The sequence below is a fragment of the Dermacentor andersoni genome, chromosome 5, assembly GCF_023375885.2.
Source record: "Dermacentor andersoni chromosome 5, qqDerAnde1_hic_scaffold, whole genome shotgun sequence".
NCBI classification, from domain to species: domain Eukaryota; kingdom Metazoa; phylum Arthropoda; class Arachnida; order Ixodida; family Ixodidae; genus Dermacentor; species Dermacentor andersoni.
Genome location: NC_092818.1, coordinates 194,256,694 through 194,276,533, shown reverse-complemented (window position 1 = coordinate 194,276,533; position 19,840 = coordinate 194,256,694). Strand labels below are relative to the sequence as shown.

At 45.0% G+C, this 19,840-nt stretch overlaps 1 protein-coding gene across 1 annotated transcript in view; it reads right to left on the bottom strand.

Annotated features, from left to right (window-relative positions):
• Positions 1-1,045: 1,045 nt before the first annotated feature.
• The window catches only part of LOC126531782 (serine/threonine-protein kinase SIK2-like), a 32,287-nt gene continuing 13,492 nt past the window's right edge, over positions 1,046-19,840 (bottom strand). The window contains exons 6-9 of the mRNA XM_050179505.2: positions 16,943-17,067; positions 9,221-9,344; positions 6,500-6,720; positions 1,046-6,389 (exon numbers count right to left, since the gene is read on the bottom strand). Coding sequence (XP_050035462.1) covers positions 5,454-6,389; positions 6,500-6,720; positions 9,221-9,344; positions 16,943-17,067 — 1,406 coding nt within the window. The 3' untranslated portion in view covers positions 1,046-5,453. The remainder of the gene's footprint in view (positions 6,390-6,499; positions 6,721-9,220; positions 9,345-16,942; positions 17,068-19,840) is intronic.

The following is a 19,840-nucleotide window of genomic DNA, read 5'->3' as shown; positions in this document are numbered from 1 at the left end:
CTTCGGGGCTGCGTGGGCACCATCTTGAAAGTAATCTGCGTTGGGTACAGAGTCTAGACAAGGCGAGGGCTGATGGTTTTGTCTATGCCGTGTTCTTGCTGCTTAGTTCGTGTTGAAGCGAGAGTCAGCACGAAGGGCAATTCGCTCGCTGCTGCAGCCACTCTTCCTCACAGCGGCGTTCTGGCAGTGTGTGTCTGCGGTGATCGAGTGAGATGTGTTCCCCATGTTTGCCTGTGCGAGCAACACCATGCTTGTTAATAGTTATTAAGTGAATATTTAAAAGTTTATGTGGCCAATAATACGACTATCCTCACTTCGTACAGCGGTCTAATAATTTGCTGTCGCAATCAAGACAGTGCGGCATTTTTTTTTTCATCTCTCAATTTTCAGTATAATTGTTTTTTAAATTTGAATAAAGGTTCGATGCAGACAGCACTCCTCATTAGTCTACCATGATGCTGTTTTTCTAGCCCAAGTAGTTGTAAAGTGACAATGCAGTATTTTTTTTTTTTTTGCATATCTGGAATGTTTATATATTATCTCGAGTTTGAATAGAGGTTGTACAATGGTAGTGCACTGCCGATAGCTATAGCGTGAATATTATTTCGATGTAAATTATATGGACACTCTAGGCGAGTTTCCACCACGACCACCACCAACTCGTGTTCCACCACCACCACCACGGAACACGAGTTTCCACCGTCGCCGTGTCGAGTTTCCATGTTCACAAGGTAGGAAGGTGATGATGCGTGCCGTCTGCTCACGCGAGCAAAGGGGAGGGGGGGGTAGATGTGTGCATGCTAGGACGGAGGGGGTGGGGAGCGGGGCAGGCTAGTGGTGCGTATCCTCTTCTACTCCAGCTGTGGCGGCTGAGCGCGGCTGCGCGCATCCCATCTTGGAGGCAATCTGCACTGGGTTAGTGTCGTTATGTTAGCTATGTCGCTATGTTAGCAGCCTTCGACATGGTCTTCCATAGACATCTGTCCAGCACACAAGCTCTGCATTAAAAATGCATGGAGGAAGCAGCACCACATACACAACAATGGCCTGTTGAGTGTGTTTTATTCAATTCCTGGCGACACATACGGCATACATTTCAAACTCTCACTCGTGGACAAGCAGGTTGGCTTGGTGCCATCAATCATGCACAGCAAGATGTGCTTTGTACCCAGAGGCTTCGCACACAGCGGACAGTTTGGCAGGCACACATACCAGTTCCACACATGTACGACTCTGGTAGCTTCTGATTAAGCTGGGTCTTTGGAAGTCCCACAGTGGCTGCCACCACAGTTATGGACACTGTGGGATGTGAATGCATTGCTGAGCCAAGGATAAGGCAATGCATGCGTCTGGACTCGAGAGGAACACATGATGGACAACACACACTGAGCCTTCTGGAGTCCCGGCATAATCAAAGCAGATCTGCATACATGCACACACACACTTGAGACTAACTCTAAATTCCTAGTGAAAAGCACACGTGGGAAAAAATGTGTCTGGGCAACGTGTCACTGCTTATTGTATACCAAACTCAACTCTACTATGTCTTTGGTGCCACTTTGATATATCAAGTTGACAGCACCGTTGCTATGAGGCGCTGCTTCATGAAAAAATGTATGCGAGGACTGAACTAACACACACTGCACATCATTCAGGTTTCACTCAGACTCTAACCTCCAAAGCTGCGAGAGGCCCTTTGCAAGGCGCTGTACAAACAAACCATTGACAAGTGGAGGGCTACATGCTCTACTCCACGAAGATGCAGCACAAGCAAAACGGCAGTGCTTTTCAATGTCACAGCTTCATGGGGAGCACAAACTCGCAAGGGCTTTGGAGGCGCAGAAGCCAAGTTTCAAAAACTACAGCTGCATCACTACACCTGCATCACTACGCTGCCTTTTTTTTTTTTCTTCTTCTGCATGCTAGTTCACTAACAACGAGCAAATAAATGACAACTGCTGCTGAAAACACAACAGCGATATCTGCCTTGCAAGCTGCAGCAGAGCAGTCCAGCACAGGGGCTCATGGTAGAACTGGTACACACTCAACCCCACCCCCCTTCCCCCTCCCCACATAAAAAACAACCTAAGCTGCCATGAATGCCACAAATTGACACATGTGAAACTTCATTAGTTTCCTGTTTTCTAGTAATGGTCTCAAATCTGTTTCACAATTGGCAGGTATGGCACATGAATAGTCTCAGTGCCTGACAAATCAGAGCCCTATTTCTATAACAAAGCTCCAATAACTTGTGAATGCACTCTATGCATTGTGCATTTTCTATGCACTAGAATTCTACGCATCATGAAGCAAGTCTAATGCCAAATTGGGAGCAAAAAAAAAAGGCTGGCACAAGCCGCAAATATACCGACTTTGCATGCACCAATCCAGAACATGCAACTTGATGCAGTTGCAGATTATTCGGTGCATTTGTTGAAGGAACATGAAGAAACTTTTCAACGTAGGTGATTTTTTGAGGAAGAAATCACTGCAACATTCTAGTGCGGCCAAAACAGAGTGCACAACACAGCTGTGCTGCTGACATGTGACTAGTGCGTCGGGTGAGACTTTCAACCCCCACGTTCGTACATACACAGTCAGAATTTAAGAAGCAGGCAGGACTACCTTGTGCCTATTAGTGCTTTTTCCATTAAACCAGGCAAGTTCAAAAGCTTAAGGCTCCTCTCCAAAGAATTTTATTGTTGCTTATTCAGTATCTGACAATGTCATGACTAGCATAGAGAAGCAGTAACACATACACCTTGCTAAACACGTACTATATCCACTCTCAGGGGCAATGGATAAAAAGGCATACTAAGGCATCGCAAATAGAATGAAGTCAGCTTAGACAAAAGGCGATGTAGTCAATGTTAGTGTGCCTACTAGGCACCACAGATATCCATAAGAATATGGTGCCTTGACACTACATTAAAATAAATTACTCTCAATTTGAAGACTGCCAGAGCCCCACTAGCTTCCATCATGCTCTCTAAAAATGATGCCCCTGAGTGCAGACACAATGTACCTAATGGACCATGTTTAACCCAGTTACATATCAATGCTTACATATACAAACACTGGCTTACACTAAAAAATATTCCTATTTGCTAATCACTGGCTAAACAAACAATTACACAAATTTACATGACAAAAACAACACAAACAATGCCAGCCAGTTGAACGAAATGAAGGCAGATACATGACAATTTCTGCCAGCACATATTCTTTTATGTGTATCTTCAGATATAGTGCCAACAAGTGAGTCAAATCGGCAATTACCTGGAGTATGCTGGTAAACGTGCACATTTACCTGGGGCCGTGCTACTGAATGCTAAACCAACGAGTCAACAGCATATTCAGTAAGGCATGGTCGGTTTGGGGAAGCAGGTGACATTCACGCACAGCATTAACATTATGCGACAGTTTTGCGAGCTCACTTGAAGCAAACATGGCCTACAAAGGGACAAGATTAGGCAAGTTGTCAGGTGCCGCAACACAACAGCACACCCTACCAGCAAAGTGCAGCGGAATGTTTTTAAAATGCCAACTTTCCTGCCTTGCAGTATGCTCCTCTGCCACTGCAGCACTTACACTCTCCCCACTTTCTTACAGTCACACAGTGCCTCAGAACATCAAAGTGGCTGCATATTATGATGCACGAGAATACACTAACCACATGACCAGGGCCTTCACGCACAAGCAATTGACCAATGCATATACAGGAGCTGACTAGACCGTCATGAAATGCCTTGATTAGACGGACCCGATTTCAACCTGAACCAGCCACTGGCCTGTGTTCAGAAACAGTGCCGTCTTCAAAGCAAGAACAAAAAACGGTGATGGCAAAAGTACAATGCAATGTTGCATGCAAAATTGCCCATGACCATAGAGCCCAAAGGGAAATTACCCAGAATATGGAGATTCAAAAAAAGCAATATATATATATATTTCTTTTTCATCACTGTCCAGTTATGCTTACACAGCTAAGCTAAGCACTCCAGCTGTCTTTTCAGTTTGGTATCTTTGTCTTAACCCCTCTAGGCAAAATACTGCTACTGATACAATCATAATTTAAACTTTTGCCTAGTTTTTAAAACCAGTCAAAGCATTTCAGCCCTGTAATGAATGCTTTTAAATCTGAGCTTGTTCTCGCCATTCATGGTTCAAGGTGACCAAAAGCTGATGCATCCAGTTATGGATAGCGCAGATTTAGCAGTGCAGTTTGAAGCTGTCAACTGCAAATGTCACACCTTACCTCAAAAAGCCAATGTTTGCGTCTTGCTGCCCATGAAATGTGAAAACATATTTTCCAAGCCTGTGAGGCAACTGCTTTGCATGCTAGAATGCTACTGACAAGCATGACTAAGGGTATTCAGCATGTAGGTCTGTGTTAGTTGAGAGCTGCCAGCCATATACAAAAGTTCTCAGGAAGAGGCCCAACAAAGGTGACAAAACAGTATGAATTGAGCTTCTTGTTCTGAAGCTCACTCTCCTAAAATTACACAGTGTTGGCATTCACCACTAGGCAATCTTGGTGCTAAGATATGCCACCACAACCACTACTAGTAGTATGCCGCATATCACAAGGTGGCACTGACAACAGACATCACCACCACTATTTGTGCACCCTATGGGCCGTGAAATGCTTAAAAACTGACACACTATTCAGAGCCAGAAACAAAGGAAAACACCCTTGCCCAAAAGAGAGTAGCAAAATGTGTGAGCGACCGCAATGTCTGCAACGTCAATCTCCATTTAGGCTAAAGGACACTTCTGGCCGTTGCACAATCCTAGTGTACTTCTTCAAACGAGCATAGACAAATTACAAGTGGGTGGAGACAAGCGGCTGTTGCTGCTACTGCTAGATGCTGCCTCAAAGGACAAGCACAATTTGGTAGTTTTGGTAGTTTTGTCAGCAGTGGAAAGTGACCTGCACTGTTGCGGGAGCATTCAGGTTACCAGCACTAAACAATTAATTGCATAGTGGACGCAGGGCTGGACAGTGCACGCTTAGCAGGCAGTCTGCAAACTATGGCCAGACATAACGTGCTGTTGCGTGGGAGCCTCCTTGGCAGTGGCGAAGAAACCAAAAGCAGTTTCGTGGGTAGTCAATGGTTCAGAAGAGCGGAAGCTGCAAGAGCACCTGGTCCTCTGCGACACGTCTGCAACTGAGGCATACAGGACAGAAGAGATCCGTAGCATGACAGCAGGGATTCTTCAAGCCACTTATGAAAATCCAATTCACAACTGAAGAGTTCCTGCAGATGCATGCAATGCAACATAAAATTGCTGAAAATATGAAGAGAAAGCAGCGCCAGCAAGTTGGGTATAAGACTGTGCCTGAACAAATTCATGCAAAGCCTAGAGTGGAGTGTGAGCCACCAATGAAACCAAGTGAACAATAACCCAAGAGTTCCTCGCTGGCTCTTTCGAAGAGGAGAAGAATGCACAGTTCACAGCGTGTCCATCTGCTCCAGGCTGGGGTCCCAGGAGGCGTGGTGGCTCGCACTGGCATGGTCGCCTGCACCGTACAGATGACTAGATGGGTTGGCAGCACGGCCACTTGCCTCCCAGGCACGGCCCGTCCACGGGCATGGCACATCGCCCAGTGAACCGCCGCCACAGGCTGCCAGTGGTGGCCGTGGTGGGGTGGGACGCCAAGCTCGTGCCCAGCGGGGCCGCCGCTGCAAGGGCTTGCTCTGGCTCCACAGCGTCAGTGGAAGCACCTCAGGAGTTGGCGGTGGCAGCCGCCGGTCACTGCCAAACAGCTCTTCGCGGGGCCCACTGCCCATCAGCGTTGTGGTGGCGACAACAGAGGCCACTGGTCCTGCCGGTGATGTCACGAGACCATCCGAGGCACGGCGGCCTTCACGGAAGTCACCTGCCGACCGGTGTGGTCCCTCGGCGCCACGACATGGCTCGAGGCAGGCTGGCGGAGGTGGTGTGCATGGTGGGGCATCAGACAGGCTCAGCATCTGAGTAAGACTGCACAGTGGTGGGCTGTCCCTGTGCTCGGGCCGGGGTGGTGTGCCGGGCGGGTCCAGGTCTTCCTCAACGCCTTCATCGATGGAGCCCGTGGCTGGTGGTGCGGCAGTGTGCCAGCCCTTGAGCAGCGCTGTAGCCGGTATGCGGCATGTGGCCAGGTTGCCATCTGTCGTCTGGCAGAAGGCATGCCCTCGCACACTGTCGATGGTTGGGTGAGCGGCCAGTGCGGCCTGCATGTGCAGCACGGCAGCTGTGGGTTCGTGGCGCAGCGTCTGCTCAGCCACTGTGCTGGGCCGCCGGCTAGCGTCACCTGCAGCCATGGCGGCACCTGCAAGCCGCCGCGCCCTCTCCAGGAGCAAGAAGTAGATGGCCGAGTGGTGGTCGAAGCGCTCTTGCACCAGTGACTGCACACACATATGCCCAGTCTGCACTCACACTTATGCCAGAATACTTGTCCCAAACTGATGTTTTTAGCTACAGCTTCATAACCACATTTTCAGAGCACTTGACTCACCTGTTGAGTACGGGTTGGATCAATACCAAGGCTCTGCATGAGACGAAGGACGCCATCATCGAGAATCCCTCGACGAGCCGCCTCACGATCAGACGGGGCTGCAGGTGTGGCAGGGGCGTGCATGCCTGCTGGCTGCAGCCACCGATGCCTCTTCACCTGCTCCACTGTCAGCCGCCGACTTGGGTCCAGCACCAGCATCTTGCGGATTAGATGCTCACACTCTGCATATGGCGCCCACAGATTCATCAAGGTCCGCATGACAAGGAAGGTGTCCTCTACAAATGTGTCTCAAAGCCACCTAATAAGTACTCTTTTTTAATAAACTTAACATGCTTTTAGCATGCTATGCAGCACGGCTAATCCCTTATAATCATATGAAGCATAAAAAAAAGGCACAGAACAAATTCTGGCCTGCAAATAATCTCGGCAGGACAATATTAGGAAGCAGTCAAATCCCTACATAACAAATACCAGCTAAACAATATTTCTGGCAGAATGAAATTTTTGTTATTCCCCATCAGTTTTTCATAGAATTTAATGCATTAAAGGGACTGACAACCGACTTTTACGGATCTAGTTTTCTATGGCGCAACGCAAAGCTCACTCTCGGTAGTGCTTACATCTGCAGTGGTTACTTCCAAAAGCGCATAGATATTAGTAAGCAGAATTTTTCAATCTGAGCAGCCTCTAAAAAAATAAGAATCCCTCCTTCAGCAATGCCGAGAAGTGAGAGCGATTCCATAGCCCGCCTTGCAAATTGTAAAAGCCACCCATTATTCTGCTTTCACAGGAGTGAGTGTAACTGTGGTTAACCACCTACATTTTTACCTTTTCAACCACTTTTGAATATGAAAAGCTGGTGCAATAAGTTCGCGTTGTTGTAGAGACATTTCTTATATTTGTACTTCATTCTTCCCCAAGTACACGCCTATTTCATGGCTGGCTGGCCCCGTTGTCATTGTTCTGTCGATAGATGAGTCAAGCCAGCTTATCGAAAACAAATCCGAAGACAGCGCCACTTTTCTGCTCACTACAAACGAAGGCTTATCTGCACATTATAAGTCAAGAAAAACTTATAATAATAAAATGTATACTGCATTTCAATAATAACAAAAAGACCATTAACTGCATACGCTAGCATAAGGTCACATGGTGGACCTCTTATGCAGCTTCCATGTTTATGCCACCTGGGGTGCCAAAGGTCATTGTTTCGTGACTTTTAGTGATGAATTAAAAATATAAATCCACGTTTCAAGAAAAAAACATGACTCATTTTAGCCACTACGATAGGGAATCATTCCACCAGCAGGGTTATCTCGATTAATGTTCTGAGCGGTCGTTTGTCCCTTTAAAATTGCTGCCACAATGAAGTACACTATAAGTGCATTTTCACTTCAACAAAGTCTTTGTAGAGCAATTCTAGACACCAGCACCAGCGTAAGCTCTAGAAAGAACAGCACTGGCCAAAGCCATGTAACAACCAATTGGCAGAGCCAGTGTCATCACCACTGTCATCCCAAGATGGTGACAGAGCAAGTTTTCGCATAGTTTACGAAGAAAGCCGCACACTTCATTGTGATTTACAATGAAGCTGTGCTGCTTTGATTATGAAAGCTCATTCAAGAGATACAATATTTTACAAGTTCAGCTAGCAGCAATAGAGTCGTATGTGTTTTTGGCAGTGTGGAGACATTTCTTCCCAAGAAAGTCCTGGAATTCATCAGAATGCAATCACTGTGCCGGTAAACTTGTGGCCGTTGAGGCCGACTCCCATGTTGCTGTTTGCGTCGAAATAAGCAATAACGATATCATCAGGAGTGTTTACAATTTTGTTTCATCAGATGGTGAAGACGGCACAAGAGAGCGTGCAACCATTCCAGCAGCACCATGTGTAATGAGCACCTTTATACAAACTGGAGCTCTGCCTCAGTGCAAGCCAATGAAATCGTGATGACTCACTTGAAAGAATGGGATTTGTGTCACATCACCACTTGCCAGAAAGTGCTTGCAAGCCAAAATTATGCTTTTAGAATTAAAGCTTATTTTCTGTGTCGCTAAACCACATGTTTCATTGTTATTTGTACCATTTACTAAAACGAAGTTCAGCACAATGGAATTTTTTTGCGAGCCCCATCAATTTCATTGTGGCAGAGTTCAACTTATGCAACTGCAAAAATATTGATACTGGTCCAAAGTAAAGGTCAGTTTCAGTCATCCTGTGGTCTTCTTCCTATGTCTGACCTGTTAAGGTCTGGTTAACTATGTCACACTGTTCAAGTCACCAACTCACTCACCTTTTTCCTTTCTACAGTAAAACCACATTATAATGAAGTTATAAGGGAGAGCTGGGCTTACTTTGTTACATCCATAATCTACAGTTGTTTATTCTGACGATCAATATAGCCTGCCGGGCTGGGGCAGAAAGAGGTAGTGATGCAAAGCTGATGCAAAAGTCACAGTGCACCGCCAATGCACTGCAAAATGTTTGTTTTTTACCAAGTCTTTGCCAGCGAGATGACATGTTTTCTCTAGTGCAGTTTCCAACCCTAGTACACCTTTGTCGTGGTTATGGCGCAACAGGTTTTGCCTCATTTCATGAGCATGCCAGCGGAGCGCTGCAAGCTTTTCCTTTTTCACAGCGCTTGTCGCTGTACGAGCTAATGATCAAAATTGATTAAATGAAATTGATTAATGGCAATTAAATGAAGATGAGCCACTCACCAGTAGACATAAAGAACGGTATGCGGAAACGCCCGGAGAGCACACGACTGCGCAGCACCTGCAGGCTGCTGCCGTCGAAGGGCAGTGCCCCACACACCAGCACGTACAGCACCACACCCAGGCTCTGCGTAGCAGCAGCACGAGCGGGAATGTAAAATGCCCTCCTATGTGAACCTTCCACAAGCTTTTCTAAGCAACATTCACTTGATTGATTGAGTGGCGTTTAACATCCCAATGAAAGGGACTTTCACCAGAGGTGCACAATAAAAGTGCAGTAGTAGACGGCTCTAGATTAATTATGACCAAGGTGGGATCTCTAATCTGCACCCATAGAGTGGCACATGAATGTTTTTGCATTCCACCTTTATCGGAATGTGGCCAAAATGGCTGTGGATTGTTCCTGCAACCTCATGCTCAGTGGGACACCAATGCCACTGAACCATGGTAGCCAGTAACACAAAGGTAACTTATGGAACTGCTAAAGTGCTACAAATTATTCAGGATAGAAATAACTGGTACAAGTCATCAAGGTTCTCATGAAAATTAAGCAGACTATTTATCACGTCAACATGCAATAAACACAGCATGGAACTCCATGTAATATGCACTACCCTCTAGCTGCATTCCTTGACTTGTCAATGATTGTCAAAGGCAAAGCCTGTCAAGGTTGCACTTATACATAGACTCTATTTAACACTAAGATGAAAATCTACACGATTATACTGTTCCAAAATTATGAGAGATGGCATGTATCTACAATCTTAAAAGCACCATACACAAGTAGTTGGTCAGAGCTTTAACCAGGGTGTCTGCCCAGTTGACATTTCCAAATTCCCCGAGTTTTCCAGGTTTTCCTTGAGCACCTCTGCGAAATTCCCTGAATGACACAGAAGTTTGTTTTATGTCTAGACGGCTTGACACTGTGTCGCCTGATGCTGTCACTCCCTAGTAAGCATGTTAAAGAATAAAAAACGAATTAATCCAGTTTGAATACTAAGCAATAGTGTTTAATTTATTCAAAAAGAAAATGCACAGCGAATAAAATATCTTCGAAAAAAAATGGTAAAGCACATATTAAATTGAATCGAATATTCTCAAATATGAATAAAATGGAGATGCATAAAGAAGCAAATATTTTCCAATATGAGCTATTTCTATCAACTGATAGCAAGCTTATTGGTATGAGGCCCGAACTTTGTCACAAGTGAGATTCTCTCTCAGCAGCTGGTAAGTCAACCTCAACTGTCCTGACATGCTCTCAGCCTACACACAACACCTCAGTGTTGCACTTGACTGTTTTAAAGAGTCTATTTTGGTTTGGATGAGGCACACCTGCACCCCGACATGAGCCAACATTTTGCTTTTAGAGCTCAAGCTCCTTTAAAGAAGCGGCAGCACTCTTTCTTTCCCATTCATTCCTTCATGATGCATCAGTTCTTTCTGCTCTCGTCCTCCTTTCGCCGCGCATTCGCCCCATAGAACAACTGAAGGTTTCTTTTGCTCAGTTGTACAGTCACATCCAATTTTTCGGACTCCCTAGGGGCCGTGAACATGTCCGAAAAAATTCATGTTTTTTACTGCCCTTAAAGGGCCCCTCACCAGGTCCCATAGCAAGTTTTGGTTATACGCTGAAAGGAGTTGCTACGTGTTCTCTAGGGAGCGTTCTGCTGCAAAAATTTTCCAAATCGGCTCATTAATAGCCGAGCAATAAATATTTCAGTGCTGCAAACCCATGATTTCAGCAGGCGGACTCCACTGCCAAGCAAGACGCTCTCTCCACTCGCCTCGTCTAGCCTACGCAAGCAACATTCCTTCCCTGCGTTCTCCCATACCGGACCTCGAGGATCACATGACGCTTATGTCACAGGCCCCGCCTTAATTCAAATTTTTTTTTCTCCTCTTTTTTTTTTCAACGCTATGCACTTCCGCCGACGGTGTCGCGCGTAAGCTGTTGTCTCGTTCGGCAGCTCACGATATTGTGTGCTGTACACAAGGAAACATGACTAGCGGTATAATTCAGTGCTACACGAATACTGAGGCAGAACAAGCGGATTGCAGAGCATGATCACGCGCTGGAACACATTAGAAAATAGCATAGTTTCAGTACCTGAGCACATGACCGCATGACCGCGGGAACAAGCATACGAAGCGGAAGTGCAATTTTCTTGCTTTGGTGCAAAGTAAAACAAAAAACATGCAGGTATTCTGCTTGTGTGTTTTATTATTTCTCTAAACTTCAATTCATCAATTCAAGCAACAGATCGCACAGACAACAGATGTTGTCTTGAATAATTCTCGAAGTCGCGTGTCACCACGAGCGACATCACACTGCGGACACGACTACGTAGGCGCAGGGGCTGACGTCACCGTCCGGCGGAACGCGGCGGTCTCGATGAGAAGGAAAATCAGCATTCGGTTTGAAATTTCAGATCTTTCCACGGTGTGTAGCAATGTAATACTTTGCAGACACGATCGTTATTGTGCAATGTTTGCTCTGTGCTCGTCAGCTCGAAATGGCGAGACCTGGTGAGGGGCCCTTTAAGGGCTCAAATCGCCACAGGCACATTCGAAAAAAGCTCTGAAGGCCTGCCAGTACACTTATTAGGCATATCGGTGCTCGTACTGTGACAGGAGATGGCAGGCGCACGAGTGCATAAGTAAGGAATACATACTGTGTCCCGTGACAATAGCCCCTTCCCACACTTGTTATGCTTCACTGCAATACTTCACGTATGCTATACATTTCTGTATTGAGGCGAAGCTGTCTTTCAGAAACTAGCTTTCAGAAACCGGCTTTCCGAGCTTCGAAGCCAATCGCAAGGATCACAAAGGCAGAGTCAATGCCTTTGATGACAGCGGCGAATTCTTTCAATGAAAAACACAGCACCGAAAGGCAAGAAGCTTAATAGTGAACGTCGAAGCAGCTAAGCCTAGCCACGGCCGGCCTAGTGAACGTAACGTTGGGCCTAGCATTGCCACAGTTACAGTGAACTAGAAGGGGCGGTGCAGCGCATAGGGCCACCTGACACCACTGGTGGTGAAAGGAGCGGCAGTGCTGCAATCGCTCACTCTTGCATGTGGTGCCTGCTGTGGGCTCGAAAGCGCTTGATAGGCGGTGTTTCGTTCGCTTTCTGTGAATGTCTGCTACTTTTAAATTCGTAAGCATTATAGTTTGCATCAACAGCAAGGAGGCTTGCGGCTGATATTATACGACATTATGTGTTTCAGTAGTTCTTATTTTACACGGTCTCACTTAATGTGCTGTTGAAATGTGTGCCAAGGAGAGAACGATCGTACAATGTGCTTAATTTAAACTTACTTTCATTGTTACGGAGACTATGATTTGCCAAAGCAAAGCAAGCAGCAGGACTTCTGTAATGCAGAGTATTTGTTCTTGTGCCCATTACCTACCAATTAATGCTGTCATTGCACTAGTGCGGAAAGCTATTGCAGATATCATTCTTCAATGCCCTACCAGCTCTTGTGTGTTTCCCCATACTCTGTGATGCCTGTATAGCGAGCATTTAGTTACAGATCACACAGACTATGGAATTGTGCCCCATTTGTGAAATGCTGTACCCATATCTCCATAGGCAAGAATTGTGTCCTATGGATATCCTATCAACATCCACTGCTAGGACATCGATATCCTAGGGATGTGTCGAACACGTCCTGCGAACGTCCCTCACACGACCATTTGGTCGTACTTTCCATGTCATGCGGACATCCGTTGCATGTCCGCGAGGGACATTATGTGGACATGCTGCGTACATTTTATGGACATATGCCAGGGTCTTCTGCATACTCCTCATTCTTCTAGGCCTTGCGCCAAGTGCAATTGCCTTATTGAACTAATTGAAGTTTTAAAAGTAAATTGTGTCACAAGTTCGTAGTACGACGTAAACACGAGCTGCGGACATGATAGCTTCGGATTGTAAGTTGAACATGCCAGAAAACATAATTCTGTTAAGAGGAAACCCATGAGATGGAGCTTCAATTGGAGGACAAATATTCATGTGCATGTCAAAAAAAAGGTCCATGTGGAATAACCTTGGGACATTCGTAACAGGATATCCAAGACTGATGTCCAGCAGATGTCCTATTTGTATCCAAAATGGTGCATGGACATTGGGTCATGATTCAGATGTCCTACAGACGAAGTGTTTTCACTGGGTCCTTAAACTTCCCGCAAATCACGGTCCAACTAGTTGTTTTTCAGTTTCAGTGAAGCTACCACTTGGCTTCCGGCATCATTGTTGTGCTAGTCCTCTCCTGCTCATTCGTGTTTACTGTGTGGGCGCAACATGATTTCTACAAATTAATTTCAGTTACTTTTTCAGAATAAGTGCCTTCTGCGGGTGTATGTGACTTCAATTCGTGCGTGCAAGTTTTCTCTGCTGCTTTTCAATTAGTGAGCATTTCTGCTTGCGTCAGGAGAAACAAGTCCGGCTGTTCGATGTTATTCATTATCGCGGTTTCTGTTTTCATCTAAGGCTGTTGAATGTGCTGTTGAAAGGTGCGCCAAGGAGAGAATGAACGTGCAACGTAACAGCTTGATTTACATTTACTTTCGGTGTTGCAGGGACCAGTTACGTATAATTACCTTATCATGCGGTCCCTCGATTGTATCCCTCGATTGCGATCATGTACAATCTGAATCTGCTTACTCGAGTTCGCATGGATTGTTGTCTGTGCCCTCAAACTGTAAGCTATACAAATTCGATCCTGGTTGCTAACGTATAGCAGTGATAGTTTTCTATCTTGCCGAAAAAGTTCATCCAGACATGACTAGATTGCGATCGAAAGTACCCGTGTTCTCGACAGCGTGGCTAGGTTCCAGCGGCTAAGACAGACATGCTATACAGGGTTGCCAGATCGCTCCAACCACAGGTAGCCAAATCCACCTCCGCAGTAGCCCAAATGTAGCCAAAAGTAAAACTTTCGGGTAGCCCAAAAGAAGCCAAAAAGCTTTGCCTTTTTGTGAGTCATTCCTTAAGCATATTGAATTAATTTTCGGCAATAATACTATAAAGGAGGTTTATTGGGGTTCGTAGCGACCGCCGGTTCTACGATGCACCGAGCACAGTCCTCGAGCTCGAGCCTCTGCTGCGCGCTTGGTGCTGCCGATGCTGCTGACTGCACGCACGTTCCTCATCTTAATTACAATACCTACATATTAGTTTTTCTGTGCTGACCACGCATGACCTCCGCGCGGATCGTTACGGAGGCCATGTGGTACGGAAAGCAGATGCTGCACAAGCGCAAGAAGTGCAGAAACGCAGGCGTGCAGGCAAATTCATGATAAGGCAAATGCGGTCTTCATTGCAAATGCACTGTTTTATTTTTCCCAGAGCACCAAAATATCACCAAAAGAACAGCACACTAACAGCACCGCGCAATAAACATGCTAAGCAATGGCATGCATTCAGGCGTGCAATATTATTACTTACAGCTAATGATAATTTCGCTTAACACCACACAATGCACTAAACGAAAAACTACAAAAAATTGCAAGACAAAGTCTAACGCAATAGATGGCTGTTGGTACAAAATCTAGTACATAAAAAAGTATGCTATGATTAAGCATCACGAGCTTATTGCGAACTGGAACTGCTTGATCTGTACAAAATGCCACAGCTGAAACGGAACAAAAATTCTTGGCCCGGTTTAAAATCCTTTCAGCAGTCTCCGTTCCTGGCCAGGCCAGACTTCATGTGGAGGAGCGCTACCGATGTCTCGTTCGACATTTTATTTTGAAGGTCAGTTTTAATGAGCGAGACCTGGCTGAACACTTGTTCGACGGTGGCATTTGATACGGGTAGTGATAGCAAAGACAGGAAGAGGGTTTGGAGTTGTGTAGGGAACGGATGGCTGTGGTGGCTGTGGGGCAACGAAAGAGGATATGTTCTGTGTTGGCGTTGGAGCAGGGGCAATTTGGGCAGGAAGGGTCCGAGCGAATTGCCACATAGGCGCCATGCGGCAGGCAGAAAATTCGGCAAATTTCGGTTAGCTTGAGCTCAGTGTTCTCCCTCTATTCCTATGCCAAGGTCACCCGTGGCGCACCATCAACGGGAGCTAAAAGCATCTCATGCTTAAAACGTAGGACACCGAAAGCACACATGAGGAGACAGCAACAATCTATGTTCGCTGGTGCGCGCGCGGGTAGCGTTAGTTCGCAGATGGAGACATGTTTCCCGAGGCCAGCTTTCTTAATTAAAATTATCAAAAGGCCGCAATCCTTGACCTTTTCACATGCATATGTGTTCTCTAACATGGAACTTACAAATTTTGATTTTGTAGCAGACTGTAGATTTGTAGCAGATTTTGAAGCTCAATTTCTTTAACCTGCTGTCGTCTGCATTTCTATTCCAGCGTGCTTCTAATTTGTGCTAAACTATTTTTACTTTTTTTTTACACAGAAAAAAGGTGTAGTCCAAAAATAGCCACATAGCCAAAAGGAAAATTCTGACGTCAACTCGGACAAAAAGTAGCCCAATTTGGCTATTAATAGCCCAATCTGGCAACCCTGATGCTATAGTGATTTCAGAAAACACTTTAGCATCTGTGGCAAAAAAACAATACGTATTTCATTGTCTGATCGTAAGCAGAGAATACAGACCAAATAAACGAAGTGCTTCAGGCAAAAATCTGAACAAAAAAGCCTGTGCTCGTTAAGCATATAGGCACGTCGCAGTGTATGTGAGCACCACCGCTGAAGCTACGCGAAGAGTGCCGCCCGCTGCACTACCCTTCTGTACCGCAGTGGCGGCTGCGGCTGCCAGCGGATCTGTGTGCAGGAGCGCCGGTTCGAGGCAACAAGATAATGAAAATGGCGGCAGTAGTGGCATTGATTAATGCCATTTCGAACCTGTGGCCATAGCAAAAAGTCCAGAAAATTGGACGGCAATGGGTTTTTGCGTCCAAAATTTCAGATGTTCTTATACATTGACTCTATGGAGTATGTGGTGGTGCCACGAAGCCACCCGAATTATCGGGCGTCCGGAAAGTCAGTTGTTAATTGCACGCTGACAACTCCTCCAGCCGACGACACGGTGTCAAAGACGATTCGTTATAATTCCTGTCTGTTACTCGAGCCAGCCATATGGAGACTTTCGCTCCCTGTCAATAAAATTACAGTGAATTTTCCCTGATAGAAGTACTAATTCCCAAGTTTTCGCTGAGTCCTTCTAGGCTATTCAAATTCCCGGAGAATTCCTGGTTTTCCCGGTTGGTCGACCCACTGCTTTAACCCCTTAACCAGCATGACAAATTTTAGAAATATATAAAAGTGGACAATTTCTTTTAGACCTGCATATGTTAAACCAAATTCTTTCTAAAGACATACCAGGAATGTCTATTGTATATTTACTGATCTTGTTGAAAAAAAAAAATAGCAAAAGTAATTGTGTATTTTTTATTTGTCAGAATTATAAGTGTACTTGTACGCATGTGCAAAAATTGTGAAAAGTTCACGAGTTAACTTGTCATTGGCAGTTAAGGGCTTAAACTGTCATTCCTGTTCTCTTATCACTCATAGCACATGTCTAGCATAGAATGGTTAGCTCAATCGGTGGCGTGCAGCAGTGATGAACACTAGCACTTGCCACGCATTGCTCTCAGGAAGTGGGAGCAACAAAAAGAAAATGAAGCAATGTTTAAGCCACTGTCACTAGAAGAAGCATGAAGCTTGCTTCATTACACACATGAAGGATCCTTCCTTACCCAGACATCAACCTCGGGGCCCACATATCGTTTTCCCTCAAAGACCTCGGGAGCTGCATATGGTGGACTGCCACACCATGTCGTCAGGTAGCCCGTCGGTGAATAGAAGTTGCTGAAGCCGAAATCTGCGGAGAAATTAGTCTCAGGTGACATGACCGTATCTGTACATTCTACACAGTGTCATCTCAGGATGAGAGGAAAGCAGACTTTCATATGGCAAAATTAACACTGAAAGCTCAGGAGGACTGAACAAAGCATCGGGACGAATCTGCTTCTTCGCAAGGTCAGTCCACATTGCAACGAAAAAAAGCATTAAAGCTTATGCTAAGCAACTTCCCTAGCAATTTCAGCTCATAGTGCACTTTAGCAGCACACACTGCAACCCTACACAAGTGCCACATAGGCACTTAAACAAATGACAGTGGGGCCAGCGAGTCCGAAGGGAACTAGGGCCTATCAAAAGAGGTGAAAAATACAAAAGTGTTCATTGCATGCCGTAGTGGCTGCTGCGTATTCTTCACCATCACCTGCAGGTAGCAAGCTGCTGCTTGTGGCTTTGTTCATCGATCTCTGAGGCTGCACCCCCTGCACTAGGACCATCCCTGACATACACATATCCAATAACTGCATAGACATGTGACACTTCATCACCCACACCTTTAGACAAAATGCACAAGTTAGACAAAGTTGTCATTTATCTTATAACCAGCTGATCCTGACAGGCTGGTAGGAATCAGTAAGTGCATGTCTCCACACAACAGCTGATACTGCCACACTCTGTAAAAGATGCTGCCGAATTAGGAAACAGACAAGACGCATCTGTCCACATGCCGGCACCTGCTTTAACGGATGCCATTAAAGAAGCAGACGAAGATGCTTCAATCCATGCGCCGGTGCTTAGTTTTTTTTCTATTGCGCAGTGTTGACGGTTGGAGACTCGGACCCTATGCCTGTACCAACTAAAGGGTGGCTGTTTTTCTATAATGTGACGTGAAAATATTGTGCTATATCTTTATGCTCTATACTACTGCAGGGTGTCTATTGTTCAAATGTTGAATTCCCTTGTTAGCATGAACATCTGTAAACAGACAGACAACAGAAATGAAATATAAACTTTAGGCAGCCTTTGACAGTACACTTCCCGGTTGTTGCAAGCCCTTCTGGACGCTGCTGCCAACGTGTTGAATTTTTTTCATTCTTTCTTCTTTACACACATATATTTCAGGAAACATCACCTTGAGGGAGGATGTGGGTGATAGAACAAGAATTTTTTTAATCTTTGTCTTCGAGGTACAGTGCTGAAAACTTGTACATATATGTAATGTTATGTGCTTATTTCAAATATAAGGCCTATTTTCATTTACATCCTCGATTAAAATTTTACACAAGCTTCCTTAAGATATCTTCTGCAAAGACTTACAAAATATGTTTCAGATATTTCGCTAAATAAGGTATCAATGGCTTCTGTATGATTCTAGGAATGCAATAACATAAACCTTATTGCTCTGCCTTACCATGAACACGTGTTGTGAGGTGTTGAATTTGAAACTCGAAATTTTCTGTTGACCAACTCTAAAGTCTTGCAATTCTTGTTCTAGGCAAGGCAGAGCAATAAGGTCGGTCTTATTGCATTCCTTGAATCGTGCAGAGGCCACTGGTAGCCTGTTTAGCTAAATTTCAGGAACTGATATTTTGCAAGTTATGCGAAAAATTATTTGCATATTTGAAATAAGCACATTACGTTACATATGCGCACAAGTTTGCAGCACCATATTTCAAAGAATAATTTTTTTTGTTCTATGACCCACCTCCCCCTTAACAATGCTCACTTGAACGAAGATTCAAGGTGAATGAAGTTGTCTAAAATTTATGTGGCCGCTACATTGCACCCTGCGCAGAAAAGTGAGTTTAATGAATTCAGTATGAGGCCAACTTTCAGTTCTATAAACTTTTTTGCAACACAGCATTTTCCCTTTCAGCCTACTTTGAAATGTTTGCAGCACCAGCTGCTTACTGAACGATGAAGTAAACCTCGGCACTAGAATGTCACACCTACTAAGTCATCTCAGTAGGTCAATTTAACAACCTTGAGAGGCCAATTGCAAAGAAATTTTTTAAATTGGTTATAAATGAGTGCTATATACTATTGAAGCAATCATGGCAAAGTTGCAGGGCTGGTAATAACCTAATTTCCTTATTAACAGCCTTTACACAGCACCTAAGCAGATGATGTGGGCACTTGGTGGTTATCAAATGTTACGCTAATCCCAGCAGATTGGCTCCGACATTTTCAGTGCAACACGGGTGCCACTTTATCTTGGAGGTCGCATCAAGGAGCCGCAGTGGTTCTAATTTTTGGCATGTGAAAATGGCACTTTGCTTTTCCAGTTCCGGTATGGAAAATGTATATTTTATCAATTTTTTGGTGAAGCAGCTAATGGACAATATTTTTCATGGAGACTGCTCTGTATCTACACCATCTGAAACTGGGCTTTATACATAACTGAAAATTTAATCGCAGTTGTCTTATAAGCAGGGTGTCAGAATGAAATGTTTTCGTTCTGGTTTTAATTTCGTTCCACTGAAAAATTTCTGTTCCAGTTGTGCGCTGGAACGAGAAAAAAGAATGATATGTATGGTTTATAATGGTTTTGGTTCGCATGGAAAAATTTTCGAAACAATATAACGACAAAACATAGTATCTGTTTTCTTCAATGGGGGAATTGTGAATTCTGAATACATGCTCAGTGCCTTAAATCAAGGCATTGAGCATCAGTGCACAAGCCCTAGGTTTCGCTGCAATACCAATCCGCTGGTTCACCAAGCGGCAGGCTTGGATTGATGAAGCACTCTACGGCTACCGCTGGCCCTATCCCTGCCCGAGACACGCACTTATGC